At 42.6% G+C, this 19,105-nt stretch overlaps 2 protein-coding genes across 3 annotated transcripts; both read left to right on the top strand.

Annotated features, from left to right (window-relative positions):
* Window positions 1-1,836: 1,836 nt before the first annotated feature.
* On the top strand, window positions 1,837-13,248 carry mov10l1 (Mov10 like RNA helicase 1). Of its 2 annotated transcripts, none has more exons than XM_069695270.1 (27): window positions 1,837-1,956; window positions 2,061-2,192; window positions 2,345-2,532; window positions 2,794-2,953; window positions 3,239-3,351; window positions 3,501-3,688; window positions 4,807-4,947; window positions 5,190-5,489; window positions 5,681-5,875; window positions 6,204-6,318; window positions 6,704-6,881; window positions 6,996-7,066; window positions 7,159-7,250; window positions 7,381-7,436; window positions 8,941-9,023; window positions 9,126-9,198; window positions 9,293-9,471; window positions 9,630-9,776; window positions 10,005-10,126; window positions 10,208-10,307; window positions 10,752-10,898; window positions 11,223-11,396; window positions 11,619-11,768; window positions 11,936-12,043; window positions 12,424-12,564; window positions 12,674-12,765; window positions 12,990-13,248. In XM_069695270.1, exons 1-27 carry the CDS (start codon window positions 1,923-1,925, stop codon window positions 13,015-13,017), a joined length of 3,507 nt encoding a protein of 1,168 aa, XP_069551371.1. In that variant the 5' UTR covers window positions 1,837-1,922; the 3' UTR covers window positions 13,018-13,248. The 2 variants fall into 2 exon arrangements, with proteins under 2 accessions (XP_069551371.1, XP_069551370.1); XM_069695269.1 differs by having other exon boundaries at window positions 6,972-7,066.
* Window positions 13,040-19,062, top strand: szl (sizzled). The gene is made up of 5 exons (XM_069695271.1): window positions 13,040-13,081; window positions 17,321-17,777; window positions 17,959-18,125; window positions 18,283-18,375; window positions 18,493-19,062. Exons 2-5 carry the CDS (start codon window positions 17,497-17,499, stop codon window positions 18,801-18,803), a joined length of 852 nt encoding a protein of 283 aa, XP_069551372.1. The 5' UTR covers window positions 13,040-13,081; window positions 17,321-17,496; the 3' UTR covers window positions 18,804-19,062.
* The last annotated feature ends 43 nt before the right edge of the window (window positions 19,063-19,105 follow it).

Raw genomic sequence — 19,105 nt, 5'->3', positions numbered from 1 at the left:
CATTCGAAATCCTGCAGGGAAGGTACGTACGTCCACACAGATATGTAGCCATAGCGACGCAGTTAAAATGTAGACTTTAAAAGTCTGTCAGTGTGGTGGGAAGTTCAGAAATGCTGCAAGTCTGAGTTAGATGCTGCACGTGAAGCCTTTTTTGTTTTTTAAAAATTTTTTTATTAAAGAAGGTTTAAAACTCCATCATCATTTTAAACAAGTACATTGTTTGTCTTGTGGGTTCAGTTGGATCAAATGTTGTTCAGCAGGTGACTTCCAAAACACAGTCAGAGTTTCCCGACAGAACATTAACACACTGAATTGTTTATTGGATTAGTTATGTCTTGCAGGTTTCAGGTTTCTGAAAACTCAGCTGAATCTAAGCAAAGACTTAAGATTTGTAAAAAACAACAACTCTGAGGTTACTTCAGGGCCAATTTGGTATAGACCTGCTTAGAAGACAATAAAAGTTAATTCAAACATCTTAAAAACTTCTGGTGTGAGGAATGTTTTGTGGTAATATGTCGTAAACAGAGTATGTTAATTGACACAACATCAAAGCTGATTTAGTTAACAGAGACTTATTAAAGAAAAGCTGTTTCTTCTGATTTAGTAATTCGACTATGCATCGCAGATATCCATTATTCATTTCTTCCTATGGTCAAAAAGAACATTTTAGATAACCACAATGACGTTCTTCCTCAGACAAATGCCATCCACGTGTGGGGTTTCTCATTACAAATGTCTACAATTCAATTGCAGATACCTGCACCTGAATTATTCTATGATTAATTCCAATTTAACATATATATAATTTAATTCTGACAACACAATTCAAATTAGAGATATCTCAAAGTGAAGGTACCTTTAACTTTCATTCCGCATAGTCAAAATGTAATTACAGATATCTTCAATTCGACTTTTGACAGTGCAAAAATTACATTGTAGATCTCTGTTAAGAGAAACTGCCTATACCAGGAAGAATTGACTTAAATGTTAAAATGGTTTCCAATTCGCTTCCACAGGGATTCTCATATTATAGAAGCTCTTAAAACCTACAGCAAGGTGAAAAACAACACCGACTTTGTCATCAGGTGTCAGTGGAGGTGGAGTATTGGCCTTATGTGAAATGTCCCAAGTTGTACTTGCACTGAAATAATTGACCAAGTGGATATTCAAGTGTCTCTTTTTGCCATTACTAACTAAAACACTCACACAAGGTGAGTGATAATACCATAAGGCAGGGGTGTCAAACTCATTTTAGTTAAGGGGCCACATACTGCCCACTTTGATCTCAAGTGGGCCAGACCAGTAAAATCATAGCATAATAACGCATACATAACGACAATATTTCTCTTTGTTTAAATCATTGGTGAAGGTTTTTGGATGATAAACCCTATTTTAAGGTCTTTCTACAATAAACTAGAAACATAAAGACCAAAAACTCAGACATCAGCCCATTTACGCTGTTTTTGAAGCAATTACTGGATCGATTAAAAAAATAAAACAACAAAAAAAAAAACACGTTTGTACTCATAAACCTCCATTTTCTCATAGAAATGCAATTTATGTCTTTCTGTAATTTTCACACTTAGCAAAGTCATCCGGCGGGCCGAGCTGGACCCCTTGGCGGGCCGGATCCGGCCCGCGGGCCGTATGTTTGACACCCCTGCAAGGGAAAGAGGGAGCACCGTGCGGCCTGCTGCTGCGCTGGGGCCTTTAAACCCCCTTCTGCGAGCTGACTATTCGGCAGCAGCAGCAGCAGCAGCAGCAGCAGCACCACCACACCTTTCCGGTAGGTTGGGCTATTTTCCGCGACAGCTCGCGCTCCAAAATAACTGGTTAAACGCTCCCGCGCTCGTGCGCGTACCTGCGAAACGCGTCAGAGCTTCGACCTGGAGGAGGAGAGAAGGCGGGCTCGATCACAACACATGACCTGCAGTTTCATATTTTGTGTTGAACACGGTAAATTTAAAATAATAATAATAATAATAATAACCTCACCTGTCCTTTGTTCGTTAAATATAGTTCCCCATTACCTTCCTCGACACTATCCTCTTCTTTTTAAGCGGAACTCGCTGCTTCAGCTAACATTTCGCAGACAATGCTGACTGCTGTGCGGTGCATGCTGTCCAAGCTGGTTTCTCCGTTGTGGAGGGCAGCAGACGTGGATGGAGAAAGCAATTTCTCGGTCACACCAGGTAAAAAACAACAACAACAACAACAACAACAAAAACAACATTCCCACAGATACGTCAACTTAATTATCCCCGTCGTTCTGTGTTGGGCTGCTACAAGCACATGTACAGTTGGTACCGTGTCAGTTTCGGTCCGTGTTTCTTTTGCTGGCCAGATATGGGGGATATTCGCCACCTGCGGGACAGCGTGGTGACCCAGCTGTGTCTTGACTACGGCATGATAGACGATGCGATCTACTTCACCAGCGGTGAGGTGTTGGGCGGGATTCGACTGAAAGAGGGGGACCAGGTGAACTGCATAGCAGTAAGAGATAGTGCCCAAGGGGGATGGAAAGCTCTACGGGTGAGGGACCTTTGCTTCATGTTTGTGGTGACCACATAAATGCAAAATCAGACATACAATTATTATTATTATTATTTTTTTTTAGTTTCTATCTGCCAAGTTGTCTTGTTTTGAGTGGGTCTCTTTTTACTGTCTTGTTATCCCACTAAGGGGTGACCCTAGTGACTTCTGAGTCTTATGTGATCTTGTTTATTGTTCCTTTCAATGAGGCATTTGTATTGACCTTTGTCAGACCTGCACCATTCATTTCTTTACATTCAGGTGGAGAAGAGTGCAGCTGTTTGGGAGGATGACGGAGGAAGCTCCCTGGAAGCTGACAATATGCAGCTGCGGCCCCTCATTGGCACAGTCACATCATATGATGGAGATAGTGGCTACATAAATCAGACCACATACTTTGCACGCTACAGTCTTTGGGAAGGTGCTTTTACTCGCACCACTTCAAATGCTAAAATGTTTATCGTGTGATGTTCTGCTTAAACGTACTCATTTGCCTGCACCCACACCAGCCACTAAGCCCCAGGCACCATTTTCTACCAATTTATGAACCACTTCTATCTTTACAGATGATGTTTGGTTAGCTCTCAGTCTAAGAGTAGATTCAACAAACGTACAGCCACAAACAAATTCACCGCCAATTTTCTGAAGCCTGATGACAACGGTCCTGCCTGCTGGCATGCTTTGTGTTTTCTCTTCTTTCTCATAGGCTATGAGCCAATGAAAGGAGACTGGGTCCAAGCAAAATATTTTATCAACCCTACCAAGTGGACCACTCAGGCTCATTCTGTGGCCCCGTTACGCTACAGCCGTCTAAACCAGGTAATTGTATTATTGATTTAGAATATAAATGCTCATTATAAAGACGTCTGTTTAATAGTTCTCGCTATTTAAAAGGTCAAATGTCTGTATGTTGGAAAACCTTGTTTAGCTGTAAATAGAATGACCTCTTTCATTCCTCTCTCCTCCAGGTGTGTGTGAGCAGCATGTATGGTAACAGTGGAGTAGTGGAGGACAGTGTTTTCTTCAGCCTGGACTCTCTGCTGCTGCCTGCCAACTACAAGCCTTTGCCAGGCCACCTGGTCAACTTGGTAATAGTGGAGAGCAGTCAGTCCTTCTACTGTTGGAGGGCCCTTTGCATGGCACCTTGCGTCCAAAGGTATTAATCACAGTCTTGGAATATGCCATGAACAATTATCTTTACGATCAATAAATGTTCGAATTACTTTTGTGACTCATTGCTTGGCCTGTGAACTGTCAGAAGTGTTGCAGCATGTGATATTTTGTGGATTTGTTTTTTTTTGTTGCAATTTTTGTTTGATAGGCGACTGAATCGACTAACCATCTCTGAGGGTGGATCAATAAGTTCCGAGACAGCTCCTATTTGCACGCGATAAGTGCACAACATCGTGACAAGCACGCAGCACAGAAGGGCTATAATCTTTCTGAGGAAGTCGTTCAAGTTTCGATCAAAATCAGCACCTGAGTTACGCATGCTTTTGTGACAGCGGTACGACTGCGTTGTTTTACACAACTGAAACTTGAGCAGAGTTTGTGACTAATTATTGTGGAACAGAAAGAAACAGCAGGAAGCCAAGTCTAACAAGCCAGGGTGGTGGTGCGTGATGATTGTGTTATTGTTGGCAAAACACTTGTGAATTTTCACTGTGCGTGTTGTCATCTTGGGGAATGCAAGTGCCAAAGTTCAGGTCTTTAGCACCGAATGTTTTCCCACCAGACATCTTAAAACATTACAGTAGAGGTCGGTGTTGACAGTCTGACTCTTGAGTGATGAATTTGCCATGCTCGACCCCGTGAATGTGAAAGGAAACCCCCCGCTGGCTGCGTGCTTGACCTGATGCTCCTTTTTTGGGGTTTTGGACAGAGACGCTCCATCACTCAAAACACATCTCCAGGCTTACTGCTTCATTGCTTCTTAAAGCATTGTGAGGATCTTAGTGGCTGATCTCCAGAGTTTGACTCAAACTTGGATGTGTGCTCTCGGGTCATGTCCACGGAGAAATCCCCGTGCGCACAGACCAGCGCTCACAATAACGTGCGTAGTTCTTTGCTGCTTTTGATCAAGTGACAGAATTTGAAACGCATCAGGGCTATACCCTCCTTCTCTGTGCACGTCACGTCACGGTGCTGTGCATCGCTCGCTCCCAACAGGAACAATCTTGGACCTTATTGGTAAACCCTCGTATATCTTTATCTTCAGAAGTGTAGTCTTTTCCACATTCTGTCAGTTTGAAGTTTTTGTTTTTCCATTTGCAGTCTGAAGCCTTCTGCTAAACCTCTCCTCGGGGCTGGACTCCAGAGCATCTTGAAAAACAAAGGAGGGCTGGAAGTAACGGACTATGGCCAGTTTGGTGATGTAATGATTGGCGAGAGAAGACAGCTGGTGATCTGGATACAGTGAGTTCATCCAATAGAGAGAACATGTGTGAAAGTACATTAAAACATTGGCACTTCTTTACAAGTTTCGCTCTTATAATTAGGATTGGACATTTTCCAAGAACCGTTTTTTTCTTTGCAACCTTCATTAAAGCCCTTAAATCTGAGAGAAATAAAGAGACTATAGAGCACCTGCTGCGAAGCACATTGCTACTGTATACAATATACTGCTCTGTACATTCTTCATCTTTCTCCTGTAACAGAAATAAAGGTTCAGAGACCCACAGGTTGAAGTACTTTGACTTTGCTGGCTGGGATTCAGAAGAACAGTTTACCCTGGTTCCAGTCAGTGGAACCACACCGCTCAGCCAGAACCAACAAGCATCGCACAAAGACAGCTCTGAGTCCCCAGAGAAACAGGTCAGCGATGCAAAGGAGGTAGAAAAAGAGAAAGGTGAGATGCAGACGGAGACTATCCATCCTCCTGGTGTACGAAGAGTGGAAAGAGAGGTGGATATTTCACCAGGAGGGAGACTGTCTGTTGCAGTAGCCTGCCAAACAAAGTAAGTTATGTCTTTAAAGCTTTTGTAGTGGCAATAGTATAAATAACAGAATCAGCTGTTGAGTAATATAATAAAAAAAGATAAATGCAAAATCTCCGTCTTGGCTACCTGCTTATCCAGCTCTGTCTTTGTGAGGCTTTTGTTTGCATGTTGTCTGCTTAGCTGGATTTTACGTTTTGGAACGTATTCAGGAGCCTGGGCTGCTGTGCTGAGCTGCTCCTGCTGCACTTCTCTTCTTTCACCATTGGGAGGCGCCTGGAGGTCAATGGGAGCACTGAGGATGAGAACCTGCTGCAGCCCTCTGCACCCTACAGTCCCAAAGATGTTCGTTCAATGTCAATACCATCTCGGGCGGTCACTGTGTCTGCTCCAAAAGAATCACCGAGGTACCAAAACAACTGAATTCATTGATTTTTAAGAAACGGCGCCAAGATTGAAATGAAGTGCCTGCCTGTCTTGCAGCTACACTGATCATTACCACTTCCTTTGTGTGCAGTTACACTAACATAAAAGTTGATGATATAATGATGAATATATATAATTGAGGAGTACAAACATAAGTCTCATTCCTCTTGCTTTTCCCAGCCTGCCTTTTAAATATTATAGTTTGAGTTGCTTCAGTGAGCAATATTGTTTTGCATCTCTGAAACTAAGGTTATTTATAAACTATGAATTATGTTATTTTTGACTTCAGACTGACTTTCCAACTTGTAGGCTTCTAAGACGACAGCTACCAAACTTCCTGCCCAGATATCCGGTGCCTCACGTTCTAAGAGACTGTGTGGAGGCACAGAACGACGTGCTGGCGGTTCAGCCATGCCTTGGAGAGGTGAGCTTGCTAACGATCAAGCTTAGCTGATAATGAATTAAATGGTTTAGGGTTGCCTGTCAGTAGATGTTTTGATGAATGGTTCATTGGAGTACTTGTTTTCACGATTACCAATATTAATCTGTCATGAATATATGCTTTTTGGATCACCAAAACAACAGCAGAGGTTAGATCCTAACCAAGGATTGAATCTTAGTCGAATCATTTGCTAGTGGTCTACAATTTACTGTATAGTCAGAGAACAGCGGTTGGCTCGTTATTAGAGCAGGTGGCTGCTGTTCTGTGTCTTATGTCATCGTTTGTGAGAAAGAAAGGAAAAGAAGAAATTAGGTCAATTAAGATATCGTGTGTGTGTGTGTGCGTGTGCGTGTGCGTGCATACTCAGGTTCTGTCACCGTCCAACATGCAATCCCGTTTCTCCGCCCTCCTCTGGCTGGAAGAGCTGCATGCAGAAAGGGAAATGAGGGAGTTCACAATCAATGGAGCCCTTCTCAGGAAAGGAGCTGTCCACCTGCACCTCGAGGTGCTCGGTTTGGCCGAAGGCAGACCCTCTCTCAATATAGGTGAGGTGGCCGTAGATGTTTGTCATCATGGCCAAATTATTGTGAAGGTTCATGTTTTAGGTTTTTTTTTTTTTTTTTTAACACAAGCAGAGTTTTCACAAGCTTCCTCCACAGGGGACAGAATAGTACTGAAGAAACCACTGAGGGATGGTGTTGTGATGGAGTATGTTAGTTATGTCGCAGAGGTATGGAGATATTTGATACTCTGAAGCACCTTTTCAAACACAATGCTGTGTCTAAATGTAGATTTCATCTAATGCTCTGTTGTGACACAAAGATCAATGATGAGGTCGTGAGTTTGAGGGTGAACTCGGACTTCCAGAGCAGCTACCTCGGAGAGCCGCTTGATGTTGAGTTCTCTTACAACAGGTGAGAAAAATCCTTCTCGGATTGGGTTTATGGTAAGAAAGATAATGCATTCATAATTCACCTGAACACATTGTATCATAGCTGCTCCGCTTCAGGGTGCTAATAATGTTTTTACTGCTTGCATTATCAGGTTGACCATGAGGCGGTGTCACATGGCAATTGACCAGACAAAACAGTTTGGGGAAAGTAAGTTTTATATGAACTGTTTTAAGTCTGTACAGAAGGTGTTTTGTAATATCTGAGAGTAATATCCCATCACATGCTGTATGGGTATTATAATAAAAGTAGATTATAGATTCCATTATAGATTCATAAAGGTTGACATTTACCTCCTGAAACCTTTTGAGCAAAAAGCATATTTGTGTTGAGAACAAACCTTCATCGTGCTACCAAGTGTGTAAACCAGGACACAGAGGGTGTGATGACCAGGCACATAGTGACGATTTCAAGATTTGAGTGGCTTCAGTTTTGTGGTCGTTGCCTCTTTGCTTACAGGACGGTCTGTTCAAAAAGGACGTGCTCGTAAAGGTTTTGTGTGGCTTCACCACTATTCACTGTAGCCACTGTTTCTTTGCAAAGTAAGCAGACGGGTCTTGTGTGTCTCTGGAGTGTCTAGTTTTAAATATGCCATTTTTTTTGTGCTAGCCTCCAACAATAACTTTGCTGACTACGACTACTGTTGTCTGAAAGATGACAGCTGAGGTGACCTGATGACAGCAGTGAGGGTCACACTACACTAAAATTAGACTGAGTTGTATTTCGGTCACCCGAGCCTTTGTACTGACTGTTTTTTGGAGTTTTTTTGGACCAACGTTCAAAAAGTTCAGAGTGAAACACAGAATTAGTTCAAAGTGAAGTCCTGTCTCTCATTGTTTTTTGTGAAACCAACTTAAAAATAATCCATTTTAATTTCCAGACACGTTTATAGTTTTCTTAAACAAATTTGTATAATTTATTCTGAAATAGTAAATAATTATTAATAGAATCATTATAAATAACAAGATTTTTTTTTAAAAGAAAGCAAATGATAGTAGAGCTTCAACTCTAAGAAAAGAGAAAACATTTGGTGGTCTTTGTTTTAGATGCAAAACACAATCACACTGACACAATGTTGGCACCAGAGGGTGCTGTTTGTTTCTTTCTTCACCTCTTGTGTCACCCACAGGAGGGAAAGACAGAGCAGCAATGAGTTAAATATCACATTTTATAGTGATATATCACAAAAATGTGCCTTTTATCTCATGAATGTGATGATACTTTATTGCCATACAAGTCTAACATTTTTCTTGCATCACAGTTGATCCATTTGCAGAAAGTGAATATTGACAAAACAAATATTAAACATGTTTAAACGTTAAAAAAAAAACATTCACGATTGAGTTTTTTTTTTTATATAGATACACCGTTTAGAAGACAAAATCACTGATATTTACAAGTTTAATAAGTCTGCACAGTCACCTACTTCCCAATTAGAGAATGACATCACTGATGTCTTGCTGTAAGGATTTTAATGTGCAAAGTGCCATGAAATAACCTGTGTTGTGATTTGGCGCTATATAAATAAAATTGAATTGAATTGATTTGTATTCATATTTTAGAACATCACCGATTCATACAAGCTTTTATGTTGCTTAGCTTTAAAAGTTTGTCTTATCGGTCTGACATTTGTAACTTTTGTGCTGTTGCGTAGTTCTCTTCCCCTCCACGGTGAAACTTCAGAGCCCTCAGTGGACGGGGCAATGGATAGAGGACCTTGATCATATCAAAGCGGAGGTGAAATATGAAAAAAAAAAAAAAAAAGTTGAAGGAAAAACAAATTTGATGTCAGTGCATTAAATCAAGTTTGAATCAAGTGCAAATGTATTTGAACCCCAGGCTCCAGGCACTGAAAATGAAAGGGGATCAAACATTTCGATCGACATGAAGTCCAAGGCCACACAGACTAAAGGTCCCCGTCGTTGATTTTCAGTTTCGTACCTACTTTACCTGTTTGTATCAGAGAACATTAAGAGCCTCAGTAACAAATGTGTAATTGCTTCTAGATGGTAGATGGTCCAAACCCATCCCAAGCAAAGGGCACTTATTTAACCCAGAGCTAAACCCCCCTCAGAGAGAGGCCGTGAAGAGGATGGTGGCAGGAGAGTGTCGGCCCATTCCTTATGTGCTGTTTGGACCTCCGGGCACCGGAAAGACCATCACTCTTATAGAGGCCATACTGCAGGTGCTCACACACAAGCACTATAGAATATACTTCCTAATCAGGGGCTGATTTCATTGCAAGTCTTGGAAGTGGCACTGATTTAGAAAAACAAAAACAAATGAACGATCATGTCTTAGTTTCCTTGCTTATGTGACGTTACAAAGTCTTTCCACCTCCAGGTTTACCACTTTCTGCCCAACAGTCGAGTACTCGTATGTACTCCCTCCAACAGTGCTGCTGACCTCGTCTGCTTTCGCCTACATAACAGCGGCTACCTGCATGCTGCGAGTATGGCCCGCGTCAATGCATCCTGCAGGCAGAACGAGGTACTGAGCAGCATCAGGGCAGAGAAGCTCACTGTGAATTCTCTTTGACTGCAAACGTCTCACTTCTGTATGATTTAAAGGATAATTATTCTGGCACCTGTGTGCAGTAAGGTCTGTTCAGATCCCACTTCCATTCACCAACATGCTTGCTCTGCTTCTGTCTCTTACTTTGCTTAATCGTCTGGATTCTATGTTTGGTGCCACACTGACGTGACTGTTCCCCCCTAGTTGATTCCAGAAGTGCTGAGGCCGTACTCGAGGGCGGGAGAGAACATCCGTCATGCTGCTTTCCACAGGATTGTGGTCAGCACCTGCTCCAGCGCTGGCATGTTCCATAACTTAGGACTTCAGTAAGAACTGGGCTGCAGAGGTAAACTGTTTTTCTTCCACTTAAGTCTTGGCTTTCTAACTGTGGATTTGTTTTCCCTCAGAGTGGGACATTTTACCCATGTTTTCCTGGATGAAGCCGGACAGGCCACAGAGCCAGAGTCCCTGATCCCCATGAGCTTTGTGTCAGAGAGAAATGGACAGGTCAGCACAAATGCACTTGCACTGACTTAATTCCGACCTTAGAGTTTATTATCCAGGCTGTTTGACTCTTCTGCTGTCCAACAGTGATCCCACGTTAGTATAACGGATGTAATTTACGTCCGCCATGTTTCTGGTGTGGATGCATAAGAGCAACAACACCTCAACTATCAACCAAATTGTACATTTATTCCTTTATCTTAAAATTGTTATTCTGTGTATTGTTTGTTTTTTTTTAATTGTTTTTTTTTACTAGTTGTACTTGCAGTCAGGCTCCTGAACTGAGTCCCGACATATTTTTGTGTAGTTAGTGAACCAGTTAAACACCTTTTTAAAACATGTTGCATTTTTATAGAAAAACAGAAAACAGTGAGCCATGTTCAGTGATAACTGGCCTGAGCGTAGCTTTATTGAATAATTATGACATTTCTGTCTTTGCTTGTTTAGATAGTGCTCGCTGGAGACCCCTGTCAGTTGGGTCCAATCGTGAAGTCTAAGCTTGCCGCTTCCTTTGGTCTTGGGGTGTCTTTGTTGGAGAGGCTGATGGTAAACCCTCTGTACTCGAGACAGGACTGGGGCTACAACCCTAAGCTGGTTAGTGCACTGCATACAAACATTTATGTTGTTTTACCCAAATTGAAGTTGTTCTTTGCAAGCAATCATCTCATTAATGTTAATGAAAAACAATAAAAAGTTTCACATGCTGTGTGAACGCTGTGCTATATGGTGCCTGATGCCATTTATAGCATATTTACCTATTTTTATTATCATTGTACCTTGGTATAATGTATTTTAGTGCCATTGTTCATACTAGTTACTTGCCTATCTTTTTTTTTTTTTTTTTTTAAGAGGAATGTATTTGAGATTTACTTGTATAATGATTGTAAAGCTGTTTTTTTTTTTTTTTTACCACAACAGGTGACCAAGCTGATCTACAACTATCGTTCTCACGAGGCCTTGATCGCGCTGCCTTCCAAACTCTTCTATCAAGGGGAACTTTGTTTTAAAGCCCCCAAGGATATCGTGGACTCCCTCTGCCAGTGGAAAAACCTGCCCAAAAAAGGCTTCCCTCTCCTTTTTCACGGTGTCAGGGTAATGAAGACTTAAAAGAAATACACCTGTGCTCTTGCTTGTCTGATCTACTGACGAATGAGTGTGTTTACACGAGTATGCATCTACTCAAAACTGCCAATTTCCTGGGTACATCTGTACAGTCTAATCTGACCTTTGCTGGGATTATAATTAGAATGTAGTTTTCTTGTTTCTGGGATATTTAGATGCCATGTTTATTTCAGTGATTGTGCTCTGCTCTAGGGCACAGAAATGAGGGAAGGTAACAACCCATCATGGTTCAACCCTGTGGAAGCTGTGCAGGTCATGCTCTACTGCTCGCAGCTGGCAAAGAAGCTCTACAACCCGGTGGATGCCTCTGACATTGGCATTATTGCCCCCTACAGGAAACAAGTATGACTGGCCCCTTTACGTTTTCTTTTTTCCACCTCATCAGAAGTAATAAAAATAAATTCAGTCTAATTTAAAATTAAGTTTCAAGGCAGCGTGAATGGCTTTTAAGTGACCAGCTATACATAATGCTCTCCCTAAAGTGTCCTTGCTTTACTGTTTCTCTCCAGTGTGAGAAGATTCGAATGCTGCTGGCAAAGGTGGGCCTGTCTGACATCAAAGTGGGCTCAGTGGAGGAGTTCCAGGGACAAGAGTTCTTGGTCATCATCATGTGTACGGTAGGCAAAAACAGACTCTGGGTAATGGAAGTTAGAAATATCCGAATGTACCTTCTTCCAAATGAAAGATCCAAGATAGCGTCTATTTTATCGAGCCCACATTCTGTCCAGAAATGTAGCAAATATTTTGTAATGCGTTCCATCTACTTAAATCTCTCTGGCTCAGTCCAGTTTTGCTTTGTGCCAGATGTGGTGAAAATTGAATAAATCCCGAAGGCGGTGTTATTAGTGTTTTGTATAAGTTTAAGAGTGGTGGGACAGCTGTGGTTTACCTGCACACAAAGTTGTGTTGGAATCTAGGGAAAAATATTATTATTTCTCTAACGATTTAGAGGATACCTACCAAAATCGTAAAAAAAATTATTTTTTTTATAATATAGGTACGCTCTAATGAATCCGTACACAGTGATGATCTGCAGAATGTGCTTGGCTTTCTGGCCAACCCGAAACGCTTCAATGTGGCCATCACTCGTCCCAAAGCTCTGCTCTTAATTGTTGGAAACCCCCACATTCTCATCATGGTGAGTGACAAAACACTTTTTTAATCCTTGGTTTTGTAAGATATTTGTTTTCGTTCACACTAATAGTTAACGAAATACACTCTGTCAAATACTCTTGATTTATCTCCAGGATCCATGCTTCAGGACTCTGCTGCAGTACTGTTACATCAACGGGGCCTATCTGGGCTGTGACCCCCCCCCTCCTCTAATAGACTCTCAGAAGTATGTAAACTGATGACTCCGATTCTGTAGTGTAACCCATTTAATTCGTCATTTTGACTAAAAGCTAAATGTATCAATGTTGGATTAGACAGATAGGACTATAATTATCAGCTTTGAATGTAGTTGTATTATTGTAGAAATGCATCTGTTTTTGCATGAATCCAAAATAACTGCCTAGACCATCAGCTAAAAATGAACCCGTCTCCTTTTTTGAACTTCCACAGAGTTGCAGAGAAGCAAAAGAGTGCATAAGAAGATGTAATCATCGATGGCGTACCTCAACTTAAGTCAACCGGACAGTCTCATCATGCTCTAGGTTTCTTTTTTCACTTCATATTTCCTTGGCTTGTTTCTGTGTTGACTGTTTTGAAAGTGAGTTGTAGCTCTGAACTGAATTGCGTTGGATAGAGAAAAAGGTTGTTTCAAACGCAGGTCCTTTTGGAGTTAGAAATAAAGATGACGCTCGTGTGCACTGCACAATTATTTGTGTCCTGTCATTGTTAAGTTAACATGCTTGCCTAGGCATACGATTTTTTTTTTTTTTGTGTGTGTGTGTGTGTGTGTGTGTGTGTGTGTGTGTGTGTGTGTGTGTGTGACATATTATGGGTAAATTATTGCGTCATAGCAGTCCTACTCTATTCATATACCAAGACTGCACATTAATGCTACTGAAATGATTTGAATGGCATTGACCCAATTTTTACTGCGGAAATATCACCAGTGCTTTGGCGTCAGCTCTTTGTTGAGAAAGAGAAATTACATACAAGACAACATTTTACCATTTGAACTCCGCATGTTGAGCGTGTTACGTTCCACAAATGTCTGCAGAATCCGGGAGGGGGGGGGGGGCAAGTTGTCTGCGTGGCAGCGTCTGCGCATAAGGCCTGGAGACTGGATGTGACAATTGAGTGCTATTGACAGCCTGCACAGGGACTGACGGGGTGGGGTGGGGTGGGGGTGAGTGTGTGGAGGAGACTGCTTTTATCCGAGTTTGCTGTGGTGTGAGGGAGCCCAGCTAGCACCCCACCCCCCAAAAACACACACACACTCCGCTGTCTTTGATGTACAGTGGTGTGAAAAAGTGTTTGTCCCCTTCCTGATTTCCTATTGTTTTGCATGTTTGTCACACTTAAATGTTTCAGATCATCAAACAAATTTAAATATTCGTCAAAGATAACAAGTAAACACAAAATGCCGTTTTTAAATGAAGGGTTTTATTATTAAGGGAGAAAGAAAATCCAAACTCACATGGCCCTGTGTGAAAAAGTGTTTGAAGCAACAACTGCAATCAAGCGTTTGCGATAACTTGCGATGAGTCTTTTACAGCTGTGGAGGAATTTTGGTCCACTCATCTTTACAGAGTTGTTGTAATTCAGCCACATTGGAGGGTTTTCCAGCACCAACCACCTTTTTAAAGGTCATGCCACAGCATCTCAATAGGATTCAGGTCAGGACTTTGACTAGGCCACTCCAAAGTCTTCATTTCATTTTTCTTCAGCCATTCAGAGGTGGACTTGCTGGTGTGTTTTGGATCATTGTCCTGCTGCAGAACCCAAGTTGGCTTCAGCTTGAGGTCACGAACAGACGGCCCGACATTCTCCTTCAGGATTTTTTTTTTGGTAGACGGTAGAATTCATGGTTCCATTTATCACAGCAAGTCTTCCAGGTCCTGAAGCAGCAGAACAGCCCCAGACCATCACACTACCACCACCATATTTTACTGTTGGTATGATGTTCTTGTTCTGAAATGCGGTGTTACTTTTACGCCAGATGTAACGGGACACACACCTTCCAAAAAGTTCAACTTTTGTCTCGTCAGTCCACAGAGTATTTTCCCAAAAGTCTCGGGGATCATCAAGATGTTTTCTGGCAAAAATGAGACGAGCCTTAATGTTCTTTTTGGTCAGCAGTGGTTTTGGTCTTGGAACTCTGCCATGCAGCCATTTCTGCCGAGTCTCTTTCTTCTGGTGGAGTCATGAACACTGACCTTAACTGAGGCAGGTGAGGCCTGCAGTTCTTTGGAAGTTGTTGTGGGGTCTTTTGTGACCTCTCGGATGAGTCGTCGCTGCGCTCTTGGGGTAATTTTGGTCGGCCGGCCGCTCCTGGGAAGGTTCACCGCTGTTCCATGTTTTCTCCATTTGTGGATAATGGCTCTCACTGTGGTTCGCTGGAGTCCCAAAGATTTAGAAATGGCTTTATAACCTTTTCCAGACTGATAGATCTCAATTGCTTTCTTTCTCATTTGTTCCTGAATTTCTTTGGATCTCGGCATGATGTCTATCTTTTGAGGATCTTTTGGTCTACTTCACTTTGTCAGGCAGGTCCTATTGAAGTGATTTCTTGATTGAGAACAGGTGTGGCAGTAATCAGGCCTGGGTGTAGCTAGAGAAATTGAACTCAGGTGTGATAAACCACAGTTAAATCACCTTTCATGTTGCTCTTTCAGTCGTAGCTTCGAGCTATCTTAACTATTCTATTTTTGAGTGGCTTTTGTTTTGTTGTCTTGCCAGAACTACGGCTCTGAACCAGATTTGGAATTTTCTCTGTAAAAACAAGATCTTTTTCAGTTTCAGCAATGATTTTCTAAATCATGGGGATGAATTGCAAAGTCCCAAAACTATCAGTGTGTTGTTGAGGCGATCGAGAAACAGACTGACAATGTGGTGATTTAAAAAAATGGCGCTTTTGGCAAAAAAATAAACCTAAACAATAAAATCCAGCAAATATGATGACTTCGAACCTCTCGAGTATAGTGTAGTTTAGTATTGTTTTGGTCTCGGGTGCAGTAAGATACAGTCGTCGTCGGTTTTCGAGGATAATTTTGGAGTCTAGACTGTCTACACGCAGGCAGGTGCTCAACCACACTATCACCTTCTCATAAACCGAGGTAGGGGCAGGCAACTCATTATCAGGACAGACACGGTGTCTACACGGCAGCCATTAGGCCCAACAACAGACCCCTGCTGGGCTCCTGGCAGGGGGAGCTTGTTAAATGTGTGGACCTATTGTTCTCCCAAATTGGTCCGTGACTCTAATTGCCCAGTTAGTCCCCTCTTACGGGGGCTGCGCTCGTCTACCCGAACTGGAACCAGCCTGCGCTCATCAGATCAGGCTGTAAGAAAGTTGGCTTAGCTGGGGCCGCTGGTTGGAGGGTTCTGGCTGGTTGCATGTGCATTGTCTTCGCTTCAGACATTGCTGGTATGCAGCCACAGAAATGAGAGTACGGACAATCGTGATGTCATATCTGAACCTCCGATGACCGTAGGCAGTGTGGGATAGAGCCCTCTGATTCATGAGGGAAAGTCCTCAAAAGGCCCAGTGCCATCAGGCTCAGATAAACATCTAAATGTGGAGACAGGCGACATCCAAACAAATACGATAATGCTTTCATGATATACATGAGACTGAAAGAACGAGACAAATGAGTGTCTGAGCCTTTGGTCTGCATCTCACTTACTTATTGTAAGTCGCTTTGGATAAACACGTCAGCTAAATGAAATGTAATGTAATCTCAGGATGAGATCTCTGGTCTCTTCAATGGGATGTTGGCATGTTTTCACTTTGATTGACAGCAGATGTTGCATGTTGCTTTCTTGTTCATAGCAGAAAATACAACGTATTCAAAGCACAAAGAAGTCTATAATATATTGTCTCAAGGTGTTTTTCCTCTCCTGCACCGTTTTATATACTTAAAAAAAAAAAAAAATTTTTAGGCTATATATGTTCTGGAAATGACACCTCGATTCCTACTGTATAACACAGATCTTGTTCATGGGGAACATCTGGTCACACGAGTGACGCGCATATGCACATGCATAACATGGTCGTCTCTGCTGTTGCATTAAACGTAAGGACAAGAGGTGGCCTGAAAGTATTTTGCATGTGGATCTGAGTTTGTGTTATTGGCACATCAAAGCCAGGTGGGCCAGAAGAGACGCTGCTTTGCTAATGAGAACTGGAGGCTCTGCTGATGAAACACTCCAATTAGGAAGCAGGCACACATGAAAGAAGCTGGCGGTATGAAGGAGACTCCCTGTCTGTCTACTGAAACCTCCGATTTTCTAAAAGAACTTTTAAGAGATGCAAAACAAAGGCTCTTTATTCGATCTGGTTGGTTTTTACATATACTAATGCAAAATAAAAAGTAAGATTGTGTTATTTTTCACTTATTATGCTCAAAGCTGGGAGGGGGGGGGGCAAAACAACATTTAAGACACATCATTCATTTTGATTTTGATTGTGGAAACACACCAAAGGTTGTGTCCTCGTCAGCCCAGTATTGTATACTTTAAAGACCAAGAGTCCTTTTCCATGTGGGGTTCACATTTTTGTCCCCCCCCCCCCCCCCCGGACCTGTAAAAGCAAATGAAGCAGATTGTCTTAACTGGTCTTCCCTCAGTCAAAGCTGGGGAATGATTTGAGCATTGTCCCCCCCTCCACTCCCACCCAGCCCACACACCCTCCATCTGCTTATTGCCCCCCCCACCTCCTCTGTCTGCGGTCATCACAAAACAAGCCGTTGTCTCCAAACACATCGTCTCTGCGTCTTTGATAGGTAGTTGATAACAGACTTGCAGACTGACGGGGCTGGCCGACCTCGCTGTATATAAAGCCGGCCGCATCAGTCGACTAGCCATCTAACGACGGCCGACCGACATCGAGCAACCCCCAGGAAAAGCTCCTTCACCCTGTGGACTCTCAGGATTTATTTTTTTTTGCGAACCTCTCAGTATGGCTGTGTTCCTCACTGTGGCGCTCCTGGCTATGGCGTGTCCTTTGCTGGCATTTGACATGGGTCAGTCCACTCGTTGCGTCGCCATCCCCAACCAGATGAACATCTGCAAAGATGTCGGATACTCAGAGATGCGGCTGCCCAACTTTTTGGGCCACAGTAACCTGGAGGGCGAGGTGGTGCCACGCTCAGAGGACTGGAAGCCCCTGCTGCAGACCGGCTGCCACCCTCAAGCCCAGGCCTTCCTCTGCTCCCTCATTGCCCCAGTCTGTCTTGACACGTAAGTTTTTTTTTTTAAATTATTATTATTATTATTATTATTATTATTATTATTATTGTTTGTTCTTTCTAAATGAAATACCCTCCAAAAGTTGATAAAACACAAACTTTTTGTTTTGATCTATATATTCATCCCAATGGCAGGAATATTTGCTCACCGTTTTGGTCTCTCTTTTCTGCAGATTCTTCCAGCCCTGCCGGAGTCTGTGTGTGGCCGTGAGGGACAGCTGTGCCCCGGTGCTTGCCTGCCAGGGACACCTGTGGCCTGAGGCACTTGACTGTGATCGCTTCCCTGCTGAGGAAGACATGTGCCTTTCTCCCCATGCAAAATTTAACGACCTTGCTAAAGGTAATGACCTCTAATTATTAAAAAAAAAAAAAAAAATGTTGCTTTACTTAAATGTTTGTCATCCCATTGGCGGACTAGATGAGCATGTGCTTGCTCCTTTAGGTTTCTTTTAATTTGATTAAATTATGGTTATTTTTTAAAAAATTTTTTATCACAGTCCTACCCAAACCTGCCTGCCAAGCCTGTCCCTCTTTGGAGGAGGCTCCTGCAATGAAAACGGTCCTGGATGCTATTTTTCACCACGACTTTGGTAAGTTTTAAAAATCCTTGCGGAAAGCGGTGGTGATTTAATGCGTGTCGTTTCGTTTTTTTCTGTGTCACTACAGTCAATTTTCCAGGTAATAATATTGATTTCTCTTCTCCGCAGCGGTGACAGCCAAACTTCATCGTCTTCGCCACCCGACGGGAGAGCCGGAATTTGAGATTGACGGCCGGGTGGAGTTTATCCGTCAGGGGCCTCTGTTGCCTTACGACACCAGACATCTCCTCCAGCAGTGGTTCCTCATCAACCTCAGCTGTGCCAGCGGCCTCGTGCGTCCCGGCCGGTCACAGCTTTACGTGCTGACTGGTTCTGCGCAGCCGGACGGCGCCCTCGCTCTCACTCTCGTCTTCCCTTGGCACAGAAAAGATGCAAACATTGCGGGGGCCATTCGCAAGTGGAAGCGCCACAGATGTTGAATGGACATTTGAAAAACTGCGATCTGCGTTTGGAAGTGTAAGAGTCAGATCAGGACGAATGTCTTAACCATTCCTCATTTAAAAGGGCCACGATTTAGGACATCGTCAAGGAGGAATATTGAGATAGAGAGAATGCATTGGAGTGTAAAGGACATCTGTAAAGAAAGATAAATGAATATAAGAACAGAGCTGGACTCGGACAACACCCTTTGCTCCCATCAGCAACTCTTGTCTCATTTCTGCTTCTTAGCACACAGTAATTTGATGCACTCAAACCTGTATATAATATGAATACATGTAAA

Source organism: Brachyistius frenatus, unplaced genomic scaffold, assembly GCF_029030835.1.
Source record: "Brachyistius frenatus isolate BFR_SWC_R1_liver_20210118 unplaced genomic scaffold, ASM2903083v1 Contig_19, whole genome shotgun sequence".
NCBI classification, from domain to species: Eukaryota; Metazoa; Chordata; class Actinopteri; family Embiotocidae; genus Brachyistius; species Brachyistius frenatus.
Note: the sequence above shows the minus strand (reverse complement) of the source record. Positions and strands in the feature narration are given on the sequence as shown.